Source organism: Bombus bifarius, unplaced genomic scaffold (genome assembly GCF_011952205.1).
Source record: "Bombus bifarius isolate JDL3187 unplaced genomic scaffold, Bbif_JDL3187 scf7180000008214, whole genome shotgun sequence".
Taxonomy (NCBI): domain Eukaryota; kingdom Metazoa; phylum Arthropoda; class Insecta; order Hymenoptera; family Apidae; genus Bombus; species Bombus bifarius.
Genome location: NW_022884517.1, coordinates 152,830 through 179,182, shown reverse-complemented (window position 1 = coordinate 179,182; position 26,353 = coordinate 152,830). Strand labels below are relative to the sequence as shown.

The 26,353-nt window shown below is 35.9% G+C and overlaps 2 protein-coding genes across 5 annotated transcripts in view; one reads left to right on the top strand and one right to left on the bottom strand.

Moving 5' to 3' along the window:
- Positions 1-18,548, top strand: part of LOC117211005 (band 4.1-like protein 4) — a 62,405-nt gene extending 43,857 nt beyond the window's left edge. For 3 of the 4 annotated variants that reach the window (XM_033454550.1, XM_033454549.1, XM_033454548.1), the window contains 12 exons: positions 2,553-2,650; positions 13,236-13,356; positions 13,520-13,607; positions 13,697-13,813; positions 13,925-14,437; positions 14,566-14,780; positions 15,267-15,342; positions 15,485-15,570; positions 16,187-16,357; positions 17,168-17,441; positions 17,938-18,044; positions 18,325-18,548. In XM_033454550.1, coding sequence (XP_033310441.1) covers positions 2,553-2,650; positions 13,236-13,356; positions 13,520-13,607; positions 13,697-13,813; positions 13,925-14,437; positions 14,566-14,780; positions 15,267-15,342; positions 15,485-15,570; positions 16,187-16,357; positions 17,168-17,441; positions 17,938-18,044; positions 18,325-18,361 — 1,903 coding nt within the window. In that variant the 3' untranslated portion in view covers positions 18,362-18,548. The remainder of the gene's footprint in view (positions 1-2,552; positions 2,651-13,235; positions 13,357-13,519; positions 13,608-13,696; positions 13,814-13,924; positions 14,438-14,565; positions 14,781-15,266; positions 15,343-15,484; positions 15,571-16,186; positions 16,358-17,167; positions 17,442-17,937; positions 18,045-18,324) is intronic. The other variant, XM_033454551.1, reaches the window with a different exon arrangement.
- On the bottom strand, positions 18,257-19,516 carry LOC117211007 (signal recognition particle 9 kDa protein). The gene is made up of 3 exons (XM_033454552.1): positions 19,209-19,516; positions 18,742-18,810; positions 18,257-18,661 (listed from the first exon to the last, which is right to left on the bottom strand). Exons 1-3 carry the CDS (start codon positions 19,278-19,280, stop codon positions 18,566-18,568), a joined length of 237 nt encoding a protein of 78 aa, XP_033310443.1. The 5' UTR covers positions 19,281-19,516; the 3' UTR covers positions 18,257-18,565.
- Between the last annotated feature and the right edge of the window lie 6,837 nt (positions 19,517-26,353).

Sequence of the window (26,353 nt, the reverse complement as noted above, 5' to 3'; positions counted from 1 at the left end):
GTATACTTGTGTGTTCATGGAACTGACATTTTTGAAGATCGAAGATCGAGCAACGAGTAAAAGAACGTGGAAAGGAATAAAATAAAATGGTTCAAAATGGATGAAAGTAGGAGGCGATATAAATGACAAAAGAAAGGCATGTAAAGGTGACAATAAAGGATAATTTGTAACGTGTAAAATAGGTTAAGAAGAAAATAGACGATTGGCGAAAAGTTCGTTAACTGTTGTCGAAATGCTTTAAAACCGAATCTCATTTGACGTCGCGTGCGCGCGCATTTACACTGTATAGTTTACGCGGAAACGTAAAAAGTTAACGTAACCAGGAACGTCTGAAACGCGATGTAAATGGAGGCGGTGCACGAAGAGGTCGGGACTTGAATCGCCTGGTAATTCCTCGAGAGTTCAAGTGGTATGGGTGAGACGAAGGAGAGCACGAGAACTTGAGAAACGAGAGGGAAACGCGGCGAAGACGTCTTTATCCGACTTTGAAAAATGAGAAAGCGGCCCGGAAAGCGAATTGACAATTCCTTAATAACGCGAGCAGATTTATAGTCGGCAGGCACTGACGTGGCGTGTTAATAAGCGGTATTCCCCACGATCGGGTAACGGTGGCGAAAAGAAAGCAAGAGATGGAGGCAGGAGGTTGCCGAGAAAGGGAGAAAGAGAGAAACGAGAATGAAAGGGAGTAGAGGTTGCATCGGCAGCAAGAAGAAGAGGAAGGAAAACGTGGACCTAGCAGGAAAAAAGAACAAGTATGCGAGAGAAAAAAAGCAGGAGAGAGAAGGGAGGACGAGGTTAAACGAGGGAGGGACGCGAGGAAGACGAGACAAGAAAGCAGACTGATTGAGGCGATGACTGGAAAAGGAAGAGACGAAGAATTCCTCTAGCGAAAAAGAGGAACTTAATAAATGGGATCTTAATGATTTCAGGATAATATATTAAATTTCTTCTGCAGTCTGTTGAGAGAGAGTACAAACGAGACGAGAGTTATATACGCGTGTATATTTGTGTTTGAGACGAACGATACGCGCGACGAGAATTCGCGGATGGAGAGGCGGGAAAAACGGAAGAGCGATGGTAAATCCTATGGAATTATCCTAAAACGAATTTCGCAGGTAATCCTTGCATCAGCAGACTAAGGGAGGAAAAAGATAAAGCGCAGGAGAATGGAGAAGAAATGGAATATGAAAGAGGGAAATGTCTGTCGGGGATTCGGTCTGGCTTCGAAGGATGTGGAGGATTCACAACCGGTCGGGGAATTATTCATGCGTTAATAAACAGCGTTCGGGGATCGTGTATATCAAGAAAATGAAATAGAAAGGATGTTTATCGCGCGACGAGCCAAGCAAACGGTGCTTTAAGCGAGGATGTCGTTTTCTATAAAAGACACCTATTGCTGGAGCTAAAGAAAAGAGATACTGCTCAAGGATATGAGGGAAGGTTACAACGTTACTATGTTTCTTAAAGAATTGTATTAAACTTTTAAATCAAATATTATTTTGGAATCTAAGAATCAGAAAGATACTTATTGATATTTACCTCAATCGCTTTTCAAAATTCTTCGTGAACTTTTCACGCCGTGTCAGCAGGACTTAAATAAAAATATATTGCTGGAGCTCGCTGCTGATAAATTGTGTTTGTAAATAGAACAACGGGAAAACAGTCAGGACGAATGTGAGATATTCTCAATGACAGAACGGGGGGTGAAAGCGATTCTGGTGGATGAGCAAAGAACGAGAAGGCACGAGAGATTGGCAGGTAGAAAATGAAGAAAAAGCGAGGGGAAAGAAGAAGCGGAAAAAAGTGTGCTAGCGAAAAGGAATCTGCTTGGGAGGGAAAACGTGCATACGAGCATGAAAGGGAGAACGCGCGCGAAAGGAAAGAGACGGCAAGTAATATCGGCAGAGAAAGGTCGTGGCAACGGATGGTACAAGCGAGAAAAGAAAAAGAAACTACGAAATCCTTTAACGACGACTTTACAAGAGGAGAAACCGCGAGGGCAACGATGGCAAAATCGAAGTTCACGGCGAGTCGAGCCGCAAGTTGACCCCATCTCGTAACTTTTCCTTTTTTCCCTCCCATTCTTCTTCGTCTTTTTCTCCTTTTTCCACTTTTGCTTCGCTTCTTCTGCTTCGCTTCTTTTGCTTCGTTTCTTTTGCTTCTCTCGTGTGTAAGACGTTTATACGTGTCATACGTCATTAATTATATACGCGACATACATACAGTGGCTGCCAAACGTTTTCTTTATCATATCTTTGAGAGAAGGAAAGATCTATTACCTAGTTTATAAAATATTATCTCGATAAATTGTGTGCAAGAAGAATTGTATAGAAATTTATATTACTACATTATATATTATTATTGTATTATATGGAATATTATATTATCTTCCGAGGTGTATGGTTATATAGTACGTAAAACAATCTTAATATTAAAAATAAAGCAGATGTGTTAAAATTAAATTTTCATCGAAAACTATCGAAGGAAAAGTTTGTCGTCTTGTTCTTGCTTTTTATTCATACGATAAAAATATGTGTTCTTTTTTATTCAAGGTACCAGTTTTTCCTCCAAGTGAAGCAGGATATTCTCCAAGGACGACTTCCTGTGTCGTTCGACCTGGCCGCGGAATTAGGAGCATACGTCGTCCAATGTAAGAATATGACCTTTTTCACATTACTTTCGCAAAGTATATAAATTTTTAATAAATATTATAGTTACTCGTTAGAGGCAGGTTTTGTATGATTTACTATCAAAACTGACAATAGATATAGATATTTTCAACGTATATGAAGTGAATTTTCACTTATGAACCGTGTGTTGCGTCTTAGAAAGTATTAAGTAACATGCGACAAAGTTCGCAAACATTTTTTTCAGCTGATAACGCATTTTGCTAAGACGACATCGGTGAAAAAGAAAAAAGGTATCCATAAATAATTGAACGAAGATCTTAAAATCCATCAATTTCCGATCACGTAAACTTATGGTGCAACAAAAATATATATGTGCAAGTTATTTCTCCGGAGAAGAATATGAAATAATTAGGTGTGGTTTTTATTTGTTTGTTTCTCGAAAATGTGATGCAAATAGTCGACGTGAACAAATTACGCCACTCGATCACAGGAAATAAAAATGGAGGATCTTATTCTTAAACGATCAAAAATCTGTCTATTTTGCGATTTCACAGTAAGGACAGATTTTTCAAACCGGTAAAGCTATAATTTTCCGAGGGAAATGCATTATGCAAATGTATCACGGAAGCGAACGCGGCAAGTGCAATCAATCAGATGGTTAATGTTCGCTCGATTTCTTTTCACAACGCGGCTTCCGTCAGCCGACTGAGCACGAAGATTATTACCGCTTCTAATGAACGCTATGATTAAAATTGGTAGCTTTAATTAAATCCCGGCGTATTAATCTTCTCAAGGTCAAAGAAAGTTAACTCGTAGATGCAGAAGAATGGGAGGAGTTGGTAATACCGTTGCGGCATTAACATTCAGATCCAAACGTGTTCGTTGCAAAGCTGGATTAACTATTTTCCCGGCCCGAGTAACGAGACAATTTTTTCAACGAAAAGGAAATCGAACCTATGCTAATTGGACGAAATAATTCAAGAGGGAATCTGTTCCTCAAGCGTAAAGTAGCGACTCTTTTAAAGGAATAGGTTTAAGAATTCAAGGACACTAGCTAACGTTGCACAGTTCTATTTGATCGCAAAATTAAACCGAAAAGCTTGTTAATTAATATTAATTAATGTTGATTATACAACGGTATTTGACATTGTGAAATGCAGTTGTATTTTTAAAAGTGGTTAAATAATTACTTTTGTAACAGAACGTTGAGTTTAGTATCAATAAGCGCAACGAATGCATTTAATCATATTTTCCTCTAAGTAAATTAAAAAAAAATTTGTAGTAAAGATAACTATTTGTTATTTTCTATTAAACCAGAGATAATCTTTTTATTCAAAATCTCAACGATAATCTTTTTCAATAGAAAAAATCTAAAAATACGCGTTCAGGGCTTTATGAATGCCTAACTAAGGACGCAAAGTAATGATTCGTGAAATACCTGTTCCAGCCAGTAAAGTTCTCATAAATTCCTTTGGAAATTTCATTCAAATTTTATCTGCTAGTACATTCGATCTTTTTAGGTATTCTGCCTTGATTTTGTAAATCTGAAGTTTTAGCGATGACTATCCTGACGAAAACAGCGAAGTAATAAGATAAATCTTATTATACCACACAATTTTTGGTACCTTCTATCTACTCTTAACTAACTGGGGAATTTAGCTTAATTAATATCGTAGCTTTCTTCGTAACTCCACAAATTAATTTCTTCAGAACTATAAGATAATAATCCAATTACAGGGTGCAAGTTCATTGCACGATTTATGGAATTTAATGGTAACGATTCCTATCAAGTATATTTTAACAAAAACGTGAAATATAACGAAACAAATACTACCTATCCTCATAAAATATTTCAAACAGAGATAAATTACTTTCGCGTGAAATGTACCGATTAATTTTAGTTCGATAATATATTTTATCATTTTCCCTAGAGATTGGTATTTCTTTGGAGATTACTCTAACAGATTTAATAAGGAAATTCCAAGAATTTCAACGAAACCTTTAGAAAAATAGTCTTAAATCAGTTTTGATCCTCGTTAAACACGACACTTCCGTAATTATCGCGAAAAAAACTGCGCTAATTGAAACCGAGAATCACATCCAATTAAGGGAAGACAATTCGAAGAAACAGAGCGCTCTTGGCCGGGAACGCGCAAACGTCGAGTCGCAAGGAGGCGTAAAGGAAAATCGCTTAAGCAAGTAATCTTGCCGAGACAATTACCAACGTGAACCACAAATGGCCTCCGAGTGCTCGTTCCTCATTAGAGATGCCACTATAATTCTGAAAATGAGGTGTAACTCCTTTTGTTTCACTGTCAACGACTCGACTTTCCTGGCATCGTCTTCCGGTATGGTTTGCACTGCCCTTGAATCCTGCATGCAAAGAAGAGGTCGTTCAGGTTTTCTCATTTGGAATAACATTATGCAAAAAATAGGCGGAATCGGGTTTGTGTAACCCACGATAACGTTATGCTTGATCTCGTAAGGCTAGTTTCACGCAATTATCGACGATAAACAGTCGATAATTATCGAGAAGGTTCTACAGGTTTCGAGGATTTTACGATCGCATAAATTTATAATGTAGCAGTTAATGGTTAGATCTAAATTAAACGTGACTTTATGCTTACGGTATTATGCTTAAGGTGATTTTATTTTCTAATATAAAGATGAAAAATAAAGCAAGTTAAAGAAACACAAAGATTTCCGTAGATATAAAATTATTAATAAAAATTATTCGAATTTTTAATGAGTACATTTTCAAGTTTTTCAGAAAATTTTTTGAAGAATTTTTTAGTAATTTGAGATTTAATGTTGCACATCGTTAATTGATAAAGGTTCAAAATAATTAGCTTAATAACTGCTGTTTGGTACCTCATAAATTCCTAGTATTTCGAGTATTAAGTAGTATTGACAGCTTTTGATAAGACAGAACTTGATTCTAACGATTGTTTTTGCTTTTTCAATTAAATTTCATTTCCTATGATTTGCACCAAATTTATACTAACGTTTAATCACCCTGTTTAATTAGTTTGATGCGATTTAACTGCAGTAATTCAATTAACGCATATAATTTCACATGTAATCAATTTAACTGTAGTATTGTACAGTAGCATGTTCCAATCGGAAACGGTAAGGAAAAAGGAGTTTGATTCTTTTGCAGTCAAAATTCATTTATCGAAATTATTTTACTGCATTGATAAAAAATTATTTGTTTACAATTTCACTCGCATGACTTTTTATTTAAATTTGACACATAACTAAAATAGATTTATATAACAATAACTTACTTATTAACATGCATCGGTTCAAAAAAATTTACTGTAAAAATGTCCTGGAATTGCTGCTCAATTTCTATCGATTTTTCACTATTACTTTTAATCCAAAGTTCTTTTTATTAAAACACGAAATACCTGGAAGAAACTGAGTAACTCGAATCATTCATCATGTAACCTAATACGCTTTCAAATGAAGAATCGTTGCACTATTCTCTCTATCCCCATCTTTCTTCACCGTGTTACCGCTTGGAAGCGAGTCGTGCCCGATAAGATTTTACGCGACGGCAATCTGCGTTCCCTATGGTCGAAGTAGACAAAACACGAAGAGAACGATGAAACGTGTGCAATTTTTATCGCGATAACGCCGCCTTGGTTCCGAGCCGTCAACATTGCAAGACAAGGATAGCGTCGGTGGAAATTTAACGGGGCAACGCCTAACGCTCGGGCACGCTTATTTCCGAGAGAGTCTAAACAAAATTGCATGGTAGGTGCTACATTATGCACCCACGCGGCACAAAGCCGTCACGTCGAAATTACACTTCACCATCGTTTCTTTTTCATCGCCTTTCCGGTGAACAGGCAACGCGCAACACCGTTCCATCGAATCTTTTTGGAGAACCGCATTCACCCGCTCAGAATCACGAAACATACTTTCCTCTATTTTCTATGAACTTTTCACGCTGATAAACGTGCAAATTACGACTAGCTTTAAGTTAAGTCGACATTTCCAATCAGCATCTATCTTTCTGCGGATTTTGCACGAAAGATAAACGCTGATTGTCTGCGACATGTGTCTGGGGACAATCGTCTGTCGGTGTAGACTTAGCTTTGCACGTCTTGAATCGAAAGACAATTGCGAATCGTGCTGAGAGAATTTGAAATTCACTGATCGTCGAATATATTTTGAAAGAATCTTCGTTCGAAATGAACAAAATTGATCTCCACAGATTTTATTTACTTTGCATAATACAATCTACCTTTTATTTAAATTTTCACTAAATCCGTACTTAAAAGAAGCTATATTTTCTTAATTTAAGTGGAATGCTATATATCGTAATCGAGGAGTTAAAAGAAAAAATAATATGCACGTTTAAATATATTTTTCACCTTTAAATGGAATCTCAAGAAAAGCATCATGAAATAGGAAAGTACGAAAGAGTATCCTCATTTTTACTTCACAGTCTGAAATCAAGAGGCTGTACGAGAGCACTTTTGTCAATGGTAAACACGGCGATGTGAAAAATCACCACGTTTTCGCCCGTTTTCACTCATGTTAATCGCGAACCCGTTGCAAAACCTGAATTAATCCTGCACTCTTGCAGGCAAATATCTAACATGGAAACTATATTTCATTTCTTTGGTGTCACTAAATTTCTGATTGTTTACATTTAACTTGAGTTACATATCATATTATTTAACAAATATTAAATATCTTACAAAATTATACGCCGTGACAAAAATTTTGATAGTAAATGTAATTAATTAAACAATTCAAACGTTTGTCGAAAGTAACAGATGGAGGGAGCGTTTCAAAAAAAGTTCTGGAATCTTTTGTCCTCCGAGTACAGAGTACAGATAAAGTATCCAGCAAAGACATGGTTCAACGAAAGTGGTATTAAAAAATTCACAGAACGTTTGAACGGCAAGTAATTTCAATATCGCCGGTGAAAAGAAACGGCCATGTAAACGAGTTAAGCTTTCCTAAGGTGCTTCTAACTTTCCACCCTTTGCAGATACTCGTTTCTATTTCGAAATACTTCCGTTCAAATATAGATAGAATGGAGCAAGTAATCAATCTTCGTGAAAGATTTTACTCCTTTCCTGTATCTTTGAGTCGAAGTTTTCGTTTGCACAATAGCGTGTGATATACTTTAGGTATATTAAGGAAAATGACGAGAAGAACAAAAATGCCAGGAGAAAATGATATCGTGTAAAGTTAATACTCAAAAGAAATACTAAAAACTAAAAAATAAGTTAACGGTTGAAGATTTCGAAACATCGACGCGTTCTCGTCTAACGTACGCGATGGAAAGACGACGACGCTGCCAAGAGCCGACCAGAAGAAAGCTCCAGGTCCACGCGTTAGTTATCTGCTGCTGAGATTCAAAGTCATGCAAATAGAGAAAGGGTAGATACAGTGGAAGAAGAAAAGAGAACGAGAGAAAAAGATACGGTCGTGTTTGCGTCTCATCGCCGTCAAAAGGGACGAAATGAATGCCCTTTCTTCTTGTTCAGTCTCTCTGCCCGTTGACAACGAAACGCGGAACGGACGAGGAAGGCGTGAAGCTGGCGAGAGAGAGAAAAATGGACATGGCACGCGTTTTGCTTCGCGAAATGGAGATAAACTTCTCTGAATGCGACTGCGGTTCGCCACGGATGAGATCACCGCGCGACGATGGATTGCAACATCTTGAGCAACAGAATTTTACGTGTTCGACTTTCCTGCTTGCCTTTCTTTCCGCGCTTCTCCACGCGAGACGCGCTCTTTCCTTCGATACTACCGAACCCAGAAGTCTTCGTTTCGGAACGTGATTCGTCTACCAGAGATCTTGCGATTGCGATTTGCGTAATACTAAAAATACTAGTCACTGTCTGTTTCTTTTACCGCGGTAAAAGAGCTATCTCAAAGTAGCTTCTTAACTGTCCAATAGAAATTTAAGATTTTAATATCCTTTTTATTTTATCTTAATTTTAATCCTTCTTTGTTCCTTCTCTTTGCCTCGGCAATCGTAAAGGTTAAACTAATAAGCTGCTGTAACGCTGAACATAAATGAACGTCTCGTGTGTTGGATGATAAGCAAATATTAGGTGTTTGGAATGGTGTAAAGAGATAGAGTAAGTACGTATATAGGGAAGATACGTGGTAGAATACATATTGATTTTGAGTTTGTTAGTTTTAAATACTACAGTACAACCGAGGATCCTTCAATTAACTAGTCATTGACAGAGAATCAACTGGCAAAGAACGAAGAGTAAACAGGAAGAATACAAAGCAACGAGCAGAGAATATACAACAAACAACAAGTTAACGTTGAAAAATTAAGTAAAAGTCGAGAAATTTTTTAAAGTCAAGGCGCGAATGAAATATTTTCAGTAAGAACGATATTAGCGAATTTCATAATCAAAGCTCGTCTGAATGGAATTGTTTTGTGAAATTCATATTTTCATGTCTATACGTGGAAAATCATCTTTCAAATTTATTCATATGACTTATTCATCGCATCTATTTAATCAAACCCTCGATATTGCACGGTCTTCTTGAAAAATTCCACATTTTCCTTGGTTTATGCGGCTGGCAGCAATTAAAGAAACCTTTTTCTCCCATGAATACAAAAGAAAAAGAAGGGACGAGAGCGAAACTTGGCCGTTATATAGCGTACGCAATTACGCGCTTGTTCAGCGTCGGGAAGTAATTTTACGAGGAAGACAGTTTAACGACGAATATTAATCAACTCGCCAACCAGGATAGTCACTCGTACATGATTTTTATCTCTTTCTCGTTCCAGCGTCTCCCCTGAAAATGCACCACTCTTTGGTAACGCGTTTTTCTTTCGAGCAATGAATCTGATTCGTCCAGCGACGAACCCTTTTACGCTCAGCTTCCGCAAATATTGGAGTTACTCTGGAAATAAGTAGACCCGGTCGTCGTTTTACGAATGGGAGATAGTGCTTGCGCCAGCGAAAAGCGTTGTCCAACTCCACGGAGATCTCAAACAAGATAGCCAAGGAGCTTTGAGCTTACAATGCCATTACAACGGCGACGAAAACACCTTTAGGCGTTTCTTTCGTTTTTTTTTCCGGAGCCTCACTGGGGTGAATTCCATTATTGTCACGCGTATTTCTTCCTGCACTGTCGAGCTCCCTTCACTCGGACGGGATGAATTCATTTTTAGAGCGCTGTTTCGCTTCGTAAATTAATTTATACTCCTACTGTCGCTCCGCGGCTCCTTCCGTTCTTCGAACATGGAGAAAAATTCTCGAGAATGCCTCATTGAAACACGGACAATGGAATCCTATTTGAAAACTTAATTGTTTCGTACGTTTAACCTGCTATCGTTGCTTCCCGTCGTCTCTTAATGATGCGTACCTTCATATAGATGAATACCACTCAATGAAATTACTATTTTAAGCGATTTTTATTCCAAAGTGAATATTGAATCGACTAAGTTTTCAATCAGAGCTAATTTTAGTATGCGACTTGAACTTTTATATCTCTTTGTATAAAAAATATCGTTACGTAACTGAATATATAACTCTTGATCGAAACATTTTTAGTAAACGAAAACACCATTGAAGTAATTGCGTTGACAGAAGAAATTCAAGTAGCTCACTTCACTTCTGTAATTGGAAATGCGAAAGCAAATAGCATAAAGGGCCTTGGAAATTATTGGTCAAGCGGATAGAAATCAAAGATGTACAAAGGACGGTCAGTGAAATGTAACTTGAAAGGATTTCCGTATCCTTTTATAAAATATAATTTCAATTTCGTAGATCAAAAGGGTGATTTCTTGCTTACGATGTACCAAATTACTTTGGAACAAGTTTGTGCTCCTCTCAGGAATAAAATCTCAAATAACTACAATTATTAATAAAAGCTGATATAAAGGTTACCTGATAAATAATACCCAGAAATAAAAATTTTTAATATTTGTTTATAAATATTATAAATATTTGTGTTAAAATGGCAATGCATTGTTCCTTCTAAGAAACCTTTTAGCAACATTTTAATAATTGGGTAGTCGAAAAGAAATTTGTTTCGTACTTTATCGACTATGACTCAGCAGCATGATACGACTTTCGTTCTAAGCAATTTATTTTATGGAACTCACGGTATTCGTGAAGTCATTCGATCGGTATTGCCATCAGGATACTATGAATGGTCAATTAGCCATATCGGTAAACATTTTGTCTGTTTATTTTTTCAATTACAAAATATTCGTTTTTACATCTTTTATTTTTGCATTTATTGAAAAACTTCACATTTAATAAATGAAAAGTAACTGAAAAGTAATACTTACAGATTTAACAACTTCAAAGAAGGAAATTTATAGTTAGCTACTAATCAACAAGTCGACATATAAATTACCATATATTCCCTTACGTCGTTCTAAGTCTAATTAAATTTTCTTTTTAATTTCAACGAACTTGGACTTCTCCTTCGCCTTCTAAACCGAACTAACAAGCTGCACAACTAATATTCGCAACTTTCAACAACTTTCAATACCAAGAAGGATTGCTCCTCGTTCCATTCAATACACCTCATTCCCCTTCGATCACCAATTTCCATCGATCAACGATCAAATCGTTGTCTCGTTAAATGTAAAGGTAGAATCCAAAGGTTTTAATTACGAGCGACGACTTTTATCGATCGAGTCGCATTCCTCGGCTCCACTCACTACTTCTTTCCTCACGTACGAGACAGTTCTTCTTCCATAATCGTCCACATGGTCGAACATCTCCGCATACCATTTTCATCATCGAACAAATTCCTCTTCATTTAGGCAAAACTTCTGGGACCCTGGTAACGCGTTTTGCGGCTTGATTCCGATCGTTTCGTAGTCTACGACCAGCGGTCTCGTAATTACATGACCGAATGAACATACAAGAAATCGACGACGACAAGGTGCAGGAATTCTGTTCTGTATGGTAGGCGAAGGACCGGAGAGAGACCAAACCAGCGAGAAAATAAAGTGCCCCTCGTGCTGGTCTCAGCCGATATTCATCAAAGTCAGTGATTCAATTAAGCGACTAGGATGATTTCTGGAGGGCATTTCCGTGCTGCAGCCTATAGCAACTGACGGTGACAGGTTTCGAAGAAGCAGAACTTGGAGATAGGACGAAAGTAGCGAAATTCCGACGAGCTGAAATTCCTTTATGTAAATTAGATTTATGCGATTAGTTGCGTAGACATTGAAATCTTAGTTTTACACAACGCGACCAAGTGAATTTAATTGGTTCTGTTGTCGGGACCCTTTTAAGCATTTTTGCATTTGGAATTTACACATTACGATGGAAAGTAGTAGCAAATATTGGAGCAGATTGCGATCGTTCAGTCAACAGCATATGTCACTTGGTTCGTGAAAGTTTGAAAAGTAGCAAAAAGTAAAAAATTTACAAAATCATAACGATAAAATAAAAGATACTTTTCTTTTATATTTTAATAATGACTAATTTTAATGATGTATATTATAATATGAGCAATAATATCTATAGTTGTGACATTTAGAAACATATAGAAACTAATATTCTACGTAAGTGGCATTACGTTCGAATAATTTCTCTGTTGCAATTTGCATGCGATGTTGTGCCGTAATGTATTAGGTTCTATTGGAATAAAATGGATTATCTATTGTTTCCTTACAAAACAAGAGAAACTTTTAGGACAACTTAATATATTAAGTTTTAAACTGGTGCATCAAAACGGAATTTCTTATACAATTAAATTGAATACCTCGTATATAATGATAAACTAGGTGCATGAAAGACAAAAGGGACGAGGACAGCAGCTAGACAATGGTAAATCAGAAATATAGATCTCAAATTTCAAACAAGCTTGAGTAGCACAGTCACTTAGATAGAATTCGTTTCCTATGTTATCGAAAAAATAATTACATGTGTCTAACTATTTGAATATTGTAATCACAAAATGTTTAATTTTCTAACTTGCACCTTTTTTATCTCCAATAAAATGCACAAATTATCTCCATATATATTTATCTCCAATAAAATTCAACAAATTGTACCACATTTAATTTTTGCTCGCATTGCACGATATTCTAAGAAAAATGCGACAGCAACTTTAAGGCATAATTTCTCCTACCTGCATGCGTTTAGATCGTGCAGGGTAAGAAACTAAGGAGAAAGAGGAAAAAGAAGGGTGGACTAGGCGCAACTTGTGCGTACGTAGATTGCAGGATGAGAGTGCTATCATACTTTTTTTTCCTAGCGTAGATAATGCGTGTAAGCATCCGGTTGACGGAATGCGTGTTACTGGACGATTTGCTTAATGCTTTGAAAATAAATCGTGAACGTGTTCCGCGTGTGTACGTCTTGCATGCTCGATGAACTCGTGTGTCCGTATAAAGAAAATATATGGAATTACGTAATGAGAAAACATTAAATATTTGTAACCTGTTACGTGTACAATGTACAACATATACCAGGGAGTCATCAATTTTTAGAGTATAATTGCACGTTTTTTTTATGAAGAAAAGTTTATACATATTGTTTCCCCGGATAAACTAATTTAAGATTTCAAAAATAAGCGATATACTCCCAGAGACATTATTTCTTGAATTAAAATAACATTGAATTAATATGATTGTTTCAGCGGAACTCGGAGACTACGATCCAAGACGACATTCTGTGGGCTACGTTACTGAATTTCGGTTTTTAGCGAACCAAACTACGGAATTGGAAAATCGTATAGTGGAACTTCATAAAACTCTCGTGTATGTCTTACATTTACATTACATTCCTTAGCACAAGCATCTGTAAAGAAGATACCCGCTTTCATTTGTTTCACATATAGTATAGAAATTAAAGTGATAGATTTCACAATACACGCAATTAATAATGAAGGTAATTTAAAGTAACAATGACCTCCTTTTCCAGAGGACAATTACCCTCTGCCGCGGAGCTGAATTATTTGGACAAGGTGAAATGGCTGGAAATGTACGGGGTTGATTTGCATCCCGTTTTGGTAGGTACTTGTTGTATAAACGAACAAAAGTTACCGATGCCTTAACGAAACACGATAATGTGTAGAAAACCCGTAATCTCGATTCGCAGGGCGAAGATAGCGTGGAGTATTTTTTGGGTCTGACACCGAGTGGGATAATTCTACTACGTAACAAGTCCAAAGTGGGAAATTACTACTGGCCTCGAATCAATAAGATCTATTATAAGGTAGGTAAACGTCATTTCTCGAAACATTATTCACTTATATGTTTCACGTATCAAAATTGCTACTATAATTACCATTAAAATACATAAAAATCATTCTATTACTTCTTTCAGGGTAGATATTTCATGCTAAGAGTCAGCGAAAAGAATTCTGAGGAAAGAACGCACGGTTTCGAGTCACCGTCAAAAGGTGCCTGTAGACATCTATGGAAGTGTTGTTTGGAGCACCAAGCATTCTTCCGGTTGATGGCCACCGGTCCACCACCTTTGAGTCCTTACTCTCGTTTCCGCTCGTACAGTCCTCCGTCTAGCTCTGAGAAGCACACAGTGATTAGACGGAATCCACCGCCGATTTTCCAGAGAACACCTAGTCGTAGGGCACAGCGACGCGTGGTCGAAGGCCAAGAAATGGTCGGCCCGTTCGTGGAAACACCCGCGACAGTGAATTCGAATCCGAGCAGCAATTCGGTCGGGGGAAACGTTCTGTGCAATACTCAAAATGCGAGACAAGTGAATAATTCAAGTCCTAGGAGTACCAGGAGCGCGCCGTGGACTCAGAGCCAACCTCGTGGTCTTTACACTTCGTCTAGTCCTCGGTCGGTCCGCTCTGCGGGAACGGCACCGGCAGTACGTTCTTCACATCTGTTATTTGTTATTAACTTAATTACATTTTATAATTTTTCGTATTGTGTAGCAGAAATGAGTTGAATTTCAATATTCTTAGCGTTAATGCTATATCGTTATTCACTTTTTAGCTCTTGAGCAGACTCCAACGACGGAGTAGCTCTGTAGAGAGCCAAAGTTCAGGAGACAGTCATAGTCGCGGTGGTCATCGTAGAAGAAGTCATAGTCATAGTCATCGAAGACATAGTCGTCACTCTGATTGCGAATCCGAGCTATCGAGAGGTTCGGATACAAGATCGGGCCATCGCAAGCACCGTAGGAAGCACAGAAGCTCCCGATCATCTAGGTACGATTTTCTTGTATTTATTTATGCTCACCGTTGTCAACGATTAGACATTAATCGAAAGAAACAACTCAACTGCGTTGATCAGCATCGTTACATTTGTTATCGTGCATTGAGACAATTAGAATTCTAAGATATACGTCTAAATTCTAAGATATACGTTAGTTAGCCTAATTGGTAATTAATCGGCATAATAAAGGCCCCTTAGACAGTGATGTGAAAACGAAATATCTTGATAGAACATCTTATGCAAGTTCATCGACCGTGAGGACGGGAAGGAAACCCTTGTACTCATTATATTCTCACGGTAGGGTACGTAGAGCATATAAAGGTGATAATTATTTTAATGACGACGCGCCTGGGAAGTATGTCTTTAATGTAAAATCACAAGTGGAACGAGCCAACTTAGTTTATCACAAAACACTTTATACTATGCACGAATATTTTGGAATTAAAAGATTTTACATATGCGTGCGTAAATCTTTTTAGACACGAATTGGTAGATTCCGAACCGCAATGGAAAGAAGCACAGAAGCGGAAAGGCGAAGGGGTTCAACGGGCTGTTGTAAGTTCGAATAAGATGTTGAATATTATTTCTTTTATTCGATATTCAGCGATGCTTTCGTCTTCTCTATTTCGTACAGTTTCTCGTGCGTTTTCCTTCTTTTATCGTAAATGTAAACTGATTAAAATGAATATTTTAATAGGTGAGCCACACGGAACCAAGAAGAAGGCATAGAAGTAGACACCGGAGTCCTTCTCAAAAGCAACCATTGCCAGACGAACTTAGAAAGTACGTTTTTTTTATGAAATTGTAACAATACTGAAATAATTATTTATCAAATAGATGTTTCCTTTCTCATCTTTTTATGCTGTTTGTTCGGTAAAAATAAAAATAAGAGAGAACACGTAGAAGAATTGTTTGATTTGGAGGGGTAAGTATAATATTAAGTATAAACTTTTTGTAATATTATTTTGTATAAAATTTTCAATATTATTTTATTGTGTTTATAGCGATATATAGTTAAATTAGTTAAAGTTAGATATTAAATGCATGAAAACCAAATGATCCAAAGTGAATTTTATCTACCTCGTCATCTCCAATACAAATGTAATTTATCTAATTTCAAATGTACATATTTAATGTTAAAATTGCACAAATACTTTGTATTATATTTCTCCCTCCAAATGAAACAACTGTATCTCGTGTACATATAAACCGAACAATCCTAGTATTACCATGTAACATATGTATACTAATGTAATTACTTCTGGTGTGAATGAAATTGAATTATTTATACCAAACAATTTGCACAATGATTTATGCAAGGAAGTTTCTGTAAAAATAATGAATTTCCTTGAGTAACACGACATAATGTAAAACAATGAAACAATGGCTGATTTTGCAGACACTTGGAGTTTGGGCTAGTCGATACTTCCGGAATGACTGAACAGCAACGACGAGAGATACCATATACGGTGGTTCAATCACAATCATCCGTACAACAATGTACGTCTAGCAATGTGCTACAGTCTAGCAATTCTCGATTGGATGACGCAGACTCATCGTCCCTACCTAGGTACGATGATCTCAAGATGGCCTGCAACATCCAGAGTCATCCTCCGCAACTGGAGGATGAGACGGGATCCGTAGTCATTGTTTGAAATTTTTCCCATTGCATGCGGTGTTTCTTTTTTTTTGTTTAATTTATTAAGAGCATGTACGTGATCTATTTTAAGCATGCCCCCTATTATTTATTTAAAGCATGATAGGTCCTTAATAAATCGATGAGATTAACAGCTTGTCGCACCTGTTTATTTATTTCCTGGCTGGCACCTATACTGATGCTTTTCGCTATACCATGAAAGCACATTGCTGTCCCATAAAAATACGTTCTAAAAACAATTGTAGCATTTGTACGTGTGTGTTTTCTTTTGAAATGTTTTGTGTATTTTCTATGTAATGGTATAATGCATCGTGTTAATCGTTAATTAATTGTGATCGGTATATGGGAGTGTTGAAGTTCTGGTAGATAATCATTGTCAACGATCCAGATCGAAATTTTCATCATGCCAGTCGACTCGATTCCCTGAACCCCTCTTTAGGTAGCCAGTAACGTTATTCTCTCCTTAAACACTTATAGACTTTTAAATACATTGGCGTACGTATGTAAGTGATCGACGAATGGAGAAATTGTTAAGTAAAACTTAGTGTTGTAATGTGAATAAAAATATGTATCGTTAGGGAATGCAATATGGCTCGTAGTATGTATTAACCATGTTATGAACGTTTGATAAACTAAAATATGCATCGATGTCGTTGGTGTCCGATCAGGGCTGTGCTTAAATTTTGCCGTGATATCGCAAGATTGTCAAGGAATCACTTTCAGAACGATCGGACCCGTTGGCAAAAGAAACAGAAGAATGATACAACATAGTCGCGACGGAAGTTATAATTTGCCGCCGACCAGGCCGAGTCCAGTCGAGACAAAATACTACGATGGTAGTAGGAGCGAGTGCAATATGAGGAAGGACTTTTATTATACTCGTAACAACAGAATATTAATAGGAAGTAATGTGGACAGTGGGCTCGGGGAAAGTACACCGCAGGAATTTTCAAGTTGCTGCTCAAGTTCCGCCGACAGCGCTAAACCTAATCGGGTAGTACGTATTTTTTCGCTTGTTCGTTTATGACGTCAATTTTTCGTTTATCAATTTTGGTTTCGAGTGAAACTCATTATTTTCTTTACTTCCGCTTTCTACACGTAATTATACTTCACTATGTTATTGCTTGAACAAAATATTACTAGAAAATAATGGGTAACACTTTTGCTTCAAGTAGTTTAAGCTTTTTGCTTTTAAGAAAGAAAGAAGGATTACTATAATCTTAAATGACAGATAAATTGTCTTTATTAAGATTGTGCACTTATTGTACGAAAATCTTTTAGATGCACTGAACGCTTTTTACAAATACATGTGGTTAAGGCTTGCTATTTCCTTCTCTGCTAGCCACAGTATTTTGTTACATCATTTTTCTTCTCTTTGAATCATAATGCGATAAGAAAAATCGATTCAATGAAATACTGTTGGTAAAATGTAGTGTGTTGTATCGTACAATCTTCTGCATAGTAAATTAGTAAAATAGTTTTGTTTGGTATAGCCGCAAATGCAATTAGGGGGAGAGGTACGCTATGAACTGTCTCCAAATCAAGAAATCTACCCTCCTGTTGATACTACTCTGGATGCTGTTCTTCAGCCCATTATATCGTAAGTGCTTCTTTTCATTGCTTCGTGCTTCCCTTTTACAATAATATCTAGTAAAAAATTAAAATTAAGTTCGGCTTTATTAATAACTAATGCACTACATGCTGCTGTTACACATATGCACACAGTTACACTTTCCGAGAAGTATTGGTATTTTCAAGTAAATTTTAGTATACCATATTTTTGTACCTTGAAATGGTTTTTATTTGGAACAATTATTTTTAAATAAATTTATTTCTAAATAAATTTATACCACGATACATTTTATTTTATACTGTTTCAGAACTTTAACAAGGAGACAACGGAACTGCCCGAAATGAGCATGAAGCTTTAAATAAATACAAAATAGACATTTATGCACATATTGTATATTTAAGAAAGTTTTATACCTCATTCAAATTAAATATCTATAATCCCATCAATCACTGAATCTTATGAAATGGAACAACGTAAACAATGAATTAAATGCGCAGCACTTTTATTCCTTGATTAAAAAAGTGTCCCTAATCTCATCTAGTCCTTATTTAGCTCTCTTTAGATGCCATGTGCCTCATTAGGTTTCCTATAAATTTTTCCATCTTCTTTAAATCTTGTGCTATCTCTGTTTTATATTGTAGACACTATGGAAGAAAATTATAAATGTATTATTTAAGTAGATTTTTAAGACTTACAAGGTAAGTTGTATAAGGATAAAGCTTACCGTTCTGTTATCTGTAAGTTTTAGATATAGAACACCTTTATTATGGCAATATTTCATTGTATACCGAGCCTAAAATGACAAAATAATAAATTATAGACTTCATGATTATTGAACTATTTATAAATGTGATCTGCCTTTATAAACTTTATTTATTTCACCTGTAATCTAGTATTAAAATAAATAAATATTTTGCACAGAATACATTTGTATTATTCATATACCAATTAATACAGTGAAAATTCACGTTCTAAAATTTTTACAGTTGTATATGATATATTTTTTAGTTAAAAAATTTGTTTAAGTAGAGTTTAGTTTTCAATATGACATGTCATGTCATACCTATCTCAATTACGATTTATAACCTATGTTTTATAACCTATACCTTATGTTATTAACTAGAATACATTTCAATATATATTTTATGAATAAAAAATGTATAAATGAACATTAATTTAATTAAAACACACCTTCATTGGGTCTTGAAGATATAACCTCTCAGCACCTTTCTCAAATTCTTCCCACGAACTTAAATACGTCATCTTTATTTGTAACAAAGCAAGAATTATATAGACAAAATTATACTACGTTAATAATTCTATTAGAAATAAAAATTTGTATTCAACACATTGCCAGAAAGGACACTGATTTTAAGAAAGGCAAAATGTGAGGAAAACATAAACAGCTGTCTTGTTGGAATCGGAATTCTGGAATGATTAACGTGAAAAAGCTGTTTTCGTGACTGTCTCTGAAGTTAGTGTATCGCCCTTGCTTGCCGACGCGCCGCGCTGCGGCCGCGAACGAGGTACATAGTAGACGTAACCACGGTCATATAGAGCTGCTGAACCATAGACAATATATAAGTGTAGACAGATCACCTTATGGATTTTCGTGGTTTAACGTGATTGCCATATCCATTTAGAAATCCTATACTGTTTTTAGCTTCTTCTACTCATAAACAATAAGCATTTGATAAAGTATTTTTAAAAAATATTAGTGAGAGCCAACAGAACTTATATGTTCACGCGTCTGTGGTTATAGAGACAGAGGACGTCTGATGGGCATTTGCAGGTTCGATTTGCATCACAATAGTATTTCTCGGATGCTTCACTAATAGGCATGTGGGTATATTGAATTACTGCTACATCAATATAAATATGCGTATGCGGCAGTTTTTATTATATTATTAAACTAAATAATTTAAAACTAATAAAACATCTTTAACAATTTTTTTAACAGATACACCATGTACGTATGTATCTTAAGAAATAAAGTATATTTAACACATGTTTATTAAATGCATTGATTTCCTTCTAGATCGAGATACAATGTAAATTATAATTTACATGAGGCTCATTTATTGAGAAAGAAAGATTTTAGTGATTGTTATACATATTGTAGTATCGTGGAAATTAAGATATAAATTTTTTCCCGATTACTTACAATTTATTAATAGTGAATTAAATATACAAATATAAATTGGACAGAAAACGATGTTTGTTTAACTAAAACTAAATGCGGTACTCGTATCTATATCAAATAACTTCACAATTATTTGGCAACTCTCGTTACAACGAATCTAACACTCTCTCTTTTTCTCTCTAGCAACTCTGACAACTCGATCAATTCTCTCAACTCTACTCCTCGGTGTCTCGATCAACTCTGACTCTCGCAACACACTCACTTTTCGACTCGCATACTCTGACCTTTCGGTCGTCCCTCCTTGAAACATGAAACCGTCTTTCTGTTCTAACGTTGTTTGTTGTTTTTCTCATATCTCTGTAAGAACTAGGTGATTTTAGTCACATAGGCGCTCTTAAATGTAAACGAACCACAGAAGGACGACGTACACGGTTCTTTCTAATTTCAACCGATCTCTAATTCAAATTACTTTACGATATTACAATATTTTTATATTTTTATCGTGATCTTGTTTTTGTTCTAAGTGATAGTAATGTTTTAATACATTCATAAGTAGTTTTATCAAATAGATTCTTTTTATTAAAGAAAATTTGTGTACAATTTATTCATAAAAGAATATTTGAGAATCTTTCTTTAATTTCTTACTTTCTTATTTTTCTCAGTTGTAGATAATCAAGGTTACTTCCAGTGAGTAACGAACAAGCGTAAAAATAAAGAGCTATGATTGTTCTTAATATAAAAAAGAGCATTTAACATTTTTTTCTCTCATTTTAGTTTCATTACAACTATATATACACATGACTTACACGTATATGTATATACATATGTATATACTATGTATATGTATTTGACCACCTGAGTGTATGAAAGGAGGATTTAACAATCCTGGAGTACGCTCAATGTTTTTATAATCTATGCGTTAATGTATAAACACTAAGCAATTAACAGTATTCTCATATTATTCTACACATGCAAACCTTGAATGTATTCGAAATAAATACATATGTTTACTTGCGATTATACTTATATAAAGATATGTACATATACATGTGCCGATTTTAACATTTTTAAACCTTTTGTAGTAAACTCTGAAAAGGTTAAGCTTGAAAAGGACAACTATATCAGAAATTATTGTTAGGTCAATACTAGGCATTACAGTTAAATCGCGGATTTTTGTACAGTTATGATAAATACAAATATACAAATAGCTGCAAAATATACTAAGTATTAAAAAATGTACAAAACATAAAAATAGAGAATTTTATAAAAATATCATTTCATTCTTAAAATAAAACAATTTTTTTTGTTACACACTAAACCTCATAATATTTTTAATTATTTTCAACGAACCGCATATCCTGAGCTCATAATGTTTTGATATTATACGTTACAGATGAAAAACTTTACATGCGTCATTGAGAAATTAAAGATAACACACCTGGATTATCTTTTTGACGAGGAGTGTATTTCGCCATAACACATAAGAAAAGCATACACATGTATATGTCGGAGTAACGCTGGGAGTAAGGTTGCGGGCGTCAGATGATTCTTCGCGGGACGCAGCCATTGATGTGGTATAACACAGGTGTAGTTGATTACAATAATGGAATTGATTACAGTTCAGACAATTAATCTCGACAATCAGACACTCGCGATACTAGTGACAATGGCCTCAGGTTCGATAACGAATCCACGATGTTTAGTACATGCGAATATGGGAGCATACTGATGCAGGTAGATGATAATATTTACTGGTATATAATCAACTTCAAATGGATATTCTACATTTATTGTGATAGGAATTAGTAAGAAGAAAGGACCAAATATACAACAAATCGCTGATGTATAAGCACCTACAATATAAATATTGTAAATGCTGCTGCATTTTGCATTTATATATACATTGAAAATGTCTCTTTCAAATTGCTGCTCTTTGTTAACACATTTCACCGTTACACGCATTTTTATTATTTATTATATATATTTCTATTACATTATTTTAAACATTAGTGCTTTTTACACAAAGCAAATATTGATGTGAAGCAATAATTGATTGAAGCAAATATTAAATATAATAGTCTGAAGGACAAACTGCGTGCCAAATATAAGACAGATACCTCTAAAAAGAGTAGTTAGTTATAACTAAGTACAAATAACTAGAATACATCGGTTATGAACATTAGAAAGGCGTTGAAACTGCCACCGAATTGTAGATCTTTGAAACCAAAGATTCGACTTTTATTGCGGTCTTCAGAAGACGGCAAGCAAAAGATTATAGCAACAATGAGCCAAATATAGTGAATTACTTTCTGTAATATACTAACATCTGTAATATAAATAACATCGGTGTTACGCCGGGCGACTCTCTGCCTCGCCCAGGTCACACACCGCGGGCCAGACGGACACCAGATGTCCGCTCTTCCGTACGGCGTACCCTGAATAGCCTAAGCACCCGAGTAACTTGCCTGCTAAGGTCCTTCAGACCCAACGAATGTCTTTTCTAAATCACTTTCTAAAGACTATTGTTTACTCGGCTTGACACGGGAAAGTTAGTTTTTCTCACGTACGATGCTTCCCACTAGCAACTTTCTATCGAGGGCGGTTAAGACCCTTCCTAGTCCACCAACCTTCGTTTATCCAATCCGAAGCAATGTATACTGCCCTCACTTCCTGACCTAAAATGGCATGAACAAATCCGATGGTCCCGTGCGCTAGACACACTCATCACTAGCTTTCCTCCGACACAGTATCGTCACTCAACTTCACTTCTACATCGTTGGAAAAGTCAACTACTAAGTCTAAAGCTAATGCCTATCGGGGCAGTCTTAGCATAACGCGAGAGTCGGGTCTCGGTATTGTCGAGCATACATCTCCTCTACTAAATATATTATAGTGCTACGTCCACTAATACACTAAATCCAATTATAAGAGCCCTGCTCTAACGTACATGTCTGTCTTATCTTCGTGTGATAAGTGATTATCTATTTATCTATGCTCATCAGTGTAATCTAAGTATTGGAAATATATAATTTATAATTCTGTGAATCACAGTGTTATACAAACTCAATCACCCCTATTATCTCAATGGAAATCAGGGGATCGATCAATTCGTGGTGTCGATTGTTATAATCGTAACGGGAATTTACGACTCCCGTTGACGTCTCTCCTCGCGATTACGTCTCCCCGCGATTGGTCGAAAAAACAATCGGTAACTAATTACCAGATGCACAACTATAAGTAGAAGTAGAAATATATTGTAGTGATATCGGTAATATTTACGAATATCTCAGAAATTAAAGCCGACCGCAGGTTATATGTATAGACACAGACGAGACATAGAATAGACGTGACGTGTAATGCTTTCTCATGTCTTACGTTTTGAGAATTTTTTATCCCCTTATCATTTTCGTGCCACATGCGACATAATCGATTCAGTATATAGTACTGGTTTGATTTAAAATTACATAGTCTTATATATATAAAATTGCAAACAAAATATAAAACAGGATATCCTATAATCACAGAATATTTTATAATCGCAACGAAGTATAAAATTTTATACTTCTACAATACTTCAGAAAAAATTACAAAGCCATCAAAATAATAAAATACTGTGCATTATGCGCATTATGTACATTGCACTATCAAAATAATAAATTATTAAACAATAATAGTCAAGTGGTTCGTTTAATTAGTTTGGAATAAAATTGTAATTTCATATGTCTGAAACATAAAAATGTGAATTTTTTAATCTTTTCTACTTTCATCTGTATGCTCTCAAATTAATTATTAATTATCAAAAATTATGCCCAATAGGAAGAGACAAAAGCCAACAAAAAGAACAAAAGATCACCTTCCGTGAATAACTACATATATCAATCAAGGACTCGATCTTCACAAATATACTAAACCTAAGGCTCAAAATAAACACTGCGACTTAGAATCAAAACTTGACAATAACGATGAAAACTAACGACGCAACTTAAAATTAAGATTATAAATAAGGCTTAATATTTAGACTTAAAAATAAGGTTTGGAACTAACAATAAGATTTAAAACAAAGAATGAGTTCCTCCAATAACCAAGTAAAAATTCTGCCGATTAACCCAAACTCCTATAGAAAAGTAACAAAGTTACTAAAAACCTTGAACGCAAACTTCCACACATATCAACTCAAACAAGAAAGACCTTTTCGCCAATGTTTGGCAATAGGCCGCATAAGGCACGGAGCGTTTGGGGAGTTCCTGCTAAGGATTCGACGGGAGGTGACCAACATGTGTCATCACTGCGAGGAAAAGGAAGACACGGCACAGGACACACGGGTGTTCTGCCCGGCGTGGAAGGAACTGCGCCGTGCCCTACGGCTCGCTATCGGCGAGAGTTTGGCCCCCGAGGCGATCGTAGAGGCCATGCTGAGGTGGGAACAGGAGTACATCGCCGTCCGCTCCTACTGCGAGCAACTCGTAAAGGAGCCGCGCCGAGAGAGAAAGGGTGAGAAGTCATCATCCATCGAGGGTGCCGTCACGCCGGGGAGGGTCTGCCCCCTCCCCTCCTCGGACTTGTCCCTCCTAACGACCCAATCAATTAAGGATAGCTCCCGATTGCACCATCAGGGAGAAGACGAAGGAGTGCCCCAGCAGTAATACGTAGATGGTCCAGGGCACTCCTACCAATCGTCGGGACGACCACCGTGGAGGTTTTAGCCGGTACGAACCCGGCATATTTAAACATGAATTGTCTATTGGTTAGGTAGGATTTTAGGATGGAGTAGTAGGTGTGTGGTAGGATTTTCTTTAGTTTGAACAAAAGTTATTTATGCCACACTTTGTCGAACGCCTGCTGAATGTTCAGAAATACCGCAGAGCAATATTTTTCTTTTTTCTATATCTTGGTTGATTTTATGAATTAGACGATGAATTTGCTCTATCGTAGAGTGTTGCTTCCGAAAACCGAATTGATGATCTGGCATTGTTTTCAAATCCTTTAGGAGTGGAAAGAGTCGTTTCATTAGCATCTTCTCAAATAGTTTGGACAAAGTGGGTAGAAGACTAATTGAGCGATAATAACTAGTTTCGTGTATTGGTTTTTCAGGTTTAGGGATAAGAGTAATCAATGATATTTTCCAAGACTTAGGACAGTATTCAAGACGAAGAATTGCATTAAAAATAGAAGTGATGAGAACAACCCCTTTTATGGGAAGCTCCTTGATAGCTTTATTACATATTTGATCATGCTCCGATGCTTTCCTGGGATTTAGACGACGGATTAATTCTGTAACTTCTAGAGAAGTGAAAGGTTCAATAGGAGGAGACATTTGGAAGGGACAGTGCATGTATTCCGTTATTTTCGCGGCAATATTGGAGGAATGAGGTTTAAATACGTTAGATAGGTGATTAGCAAACAGGTTGGCTTTTTCTATAGGGCTACACGCCCATTCACATTACGGACAGCGAATTGGAGTGATTATTTGCGGGGGACGCGTGAGTTTCCTGGGTGCTTTCCATAGTTAGTAGTTGGAGTTAGCTGTGGGATACAGATTAGCAAGATATTTTTGAAAACAGTAATTTTTGTAATTTTTAAGGATTTTGGTTAGTTTTCTTGTTGCGTTATTTAGTTTACGCTTATCTACAGGTGTTCTATGACTTTGCCATACTTTTCTAAGTCTGCGTGTTTTATCGACTTGACATTAGAAATTGGAAATGTGAATCCGAACACATAATTATACAGCACAATACTGATTACGTTGACTCTCGATTTATCAAACTTCTAGCTATTTAGATAAGTTGAAATACAAAAATGATTCACTAAATATTTATATGGAATAATCGTAACAGAGATATAAGGAAATAACAATATTAGCTTGGTAAAGAACGACATATGTCATATTTATTTTATATATCGTTTAATACAAATAAATAATATTATAAAATAAATGTTATAATATAAAATTCAACTTTTAAAAAGGCACACTGTTAAAACTTAAACATTCATATGAACATTTTTATAAAAGATGTTATTAATAAAAGACGTTTGAGCTTATTAAATGATTAATGAAATAAAATTATCTTCAAACTAGTAACTGTTACCACATCAACATTAATAACCCGTTTCCTTTTTGAAAGAGTTAGATTTTATGGAATGTTAAAGTACAATTATGATCAATTTAATGCATAAGTAACAATCCAAGCATCAC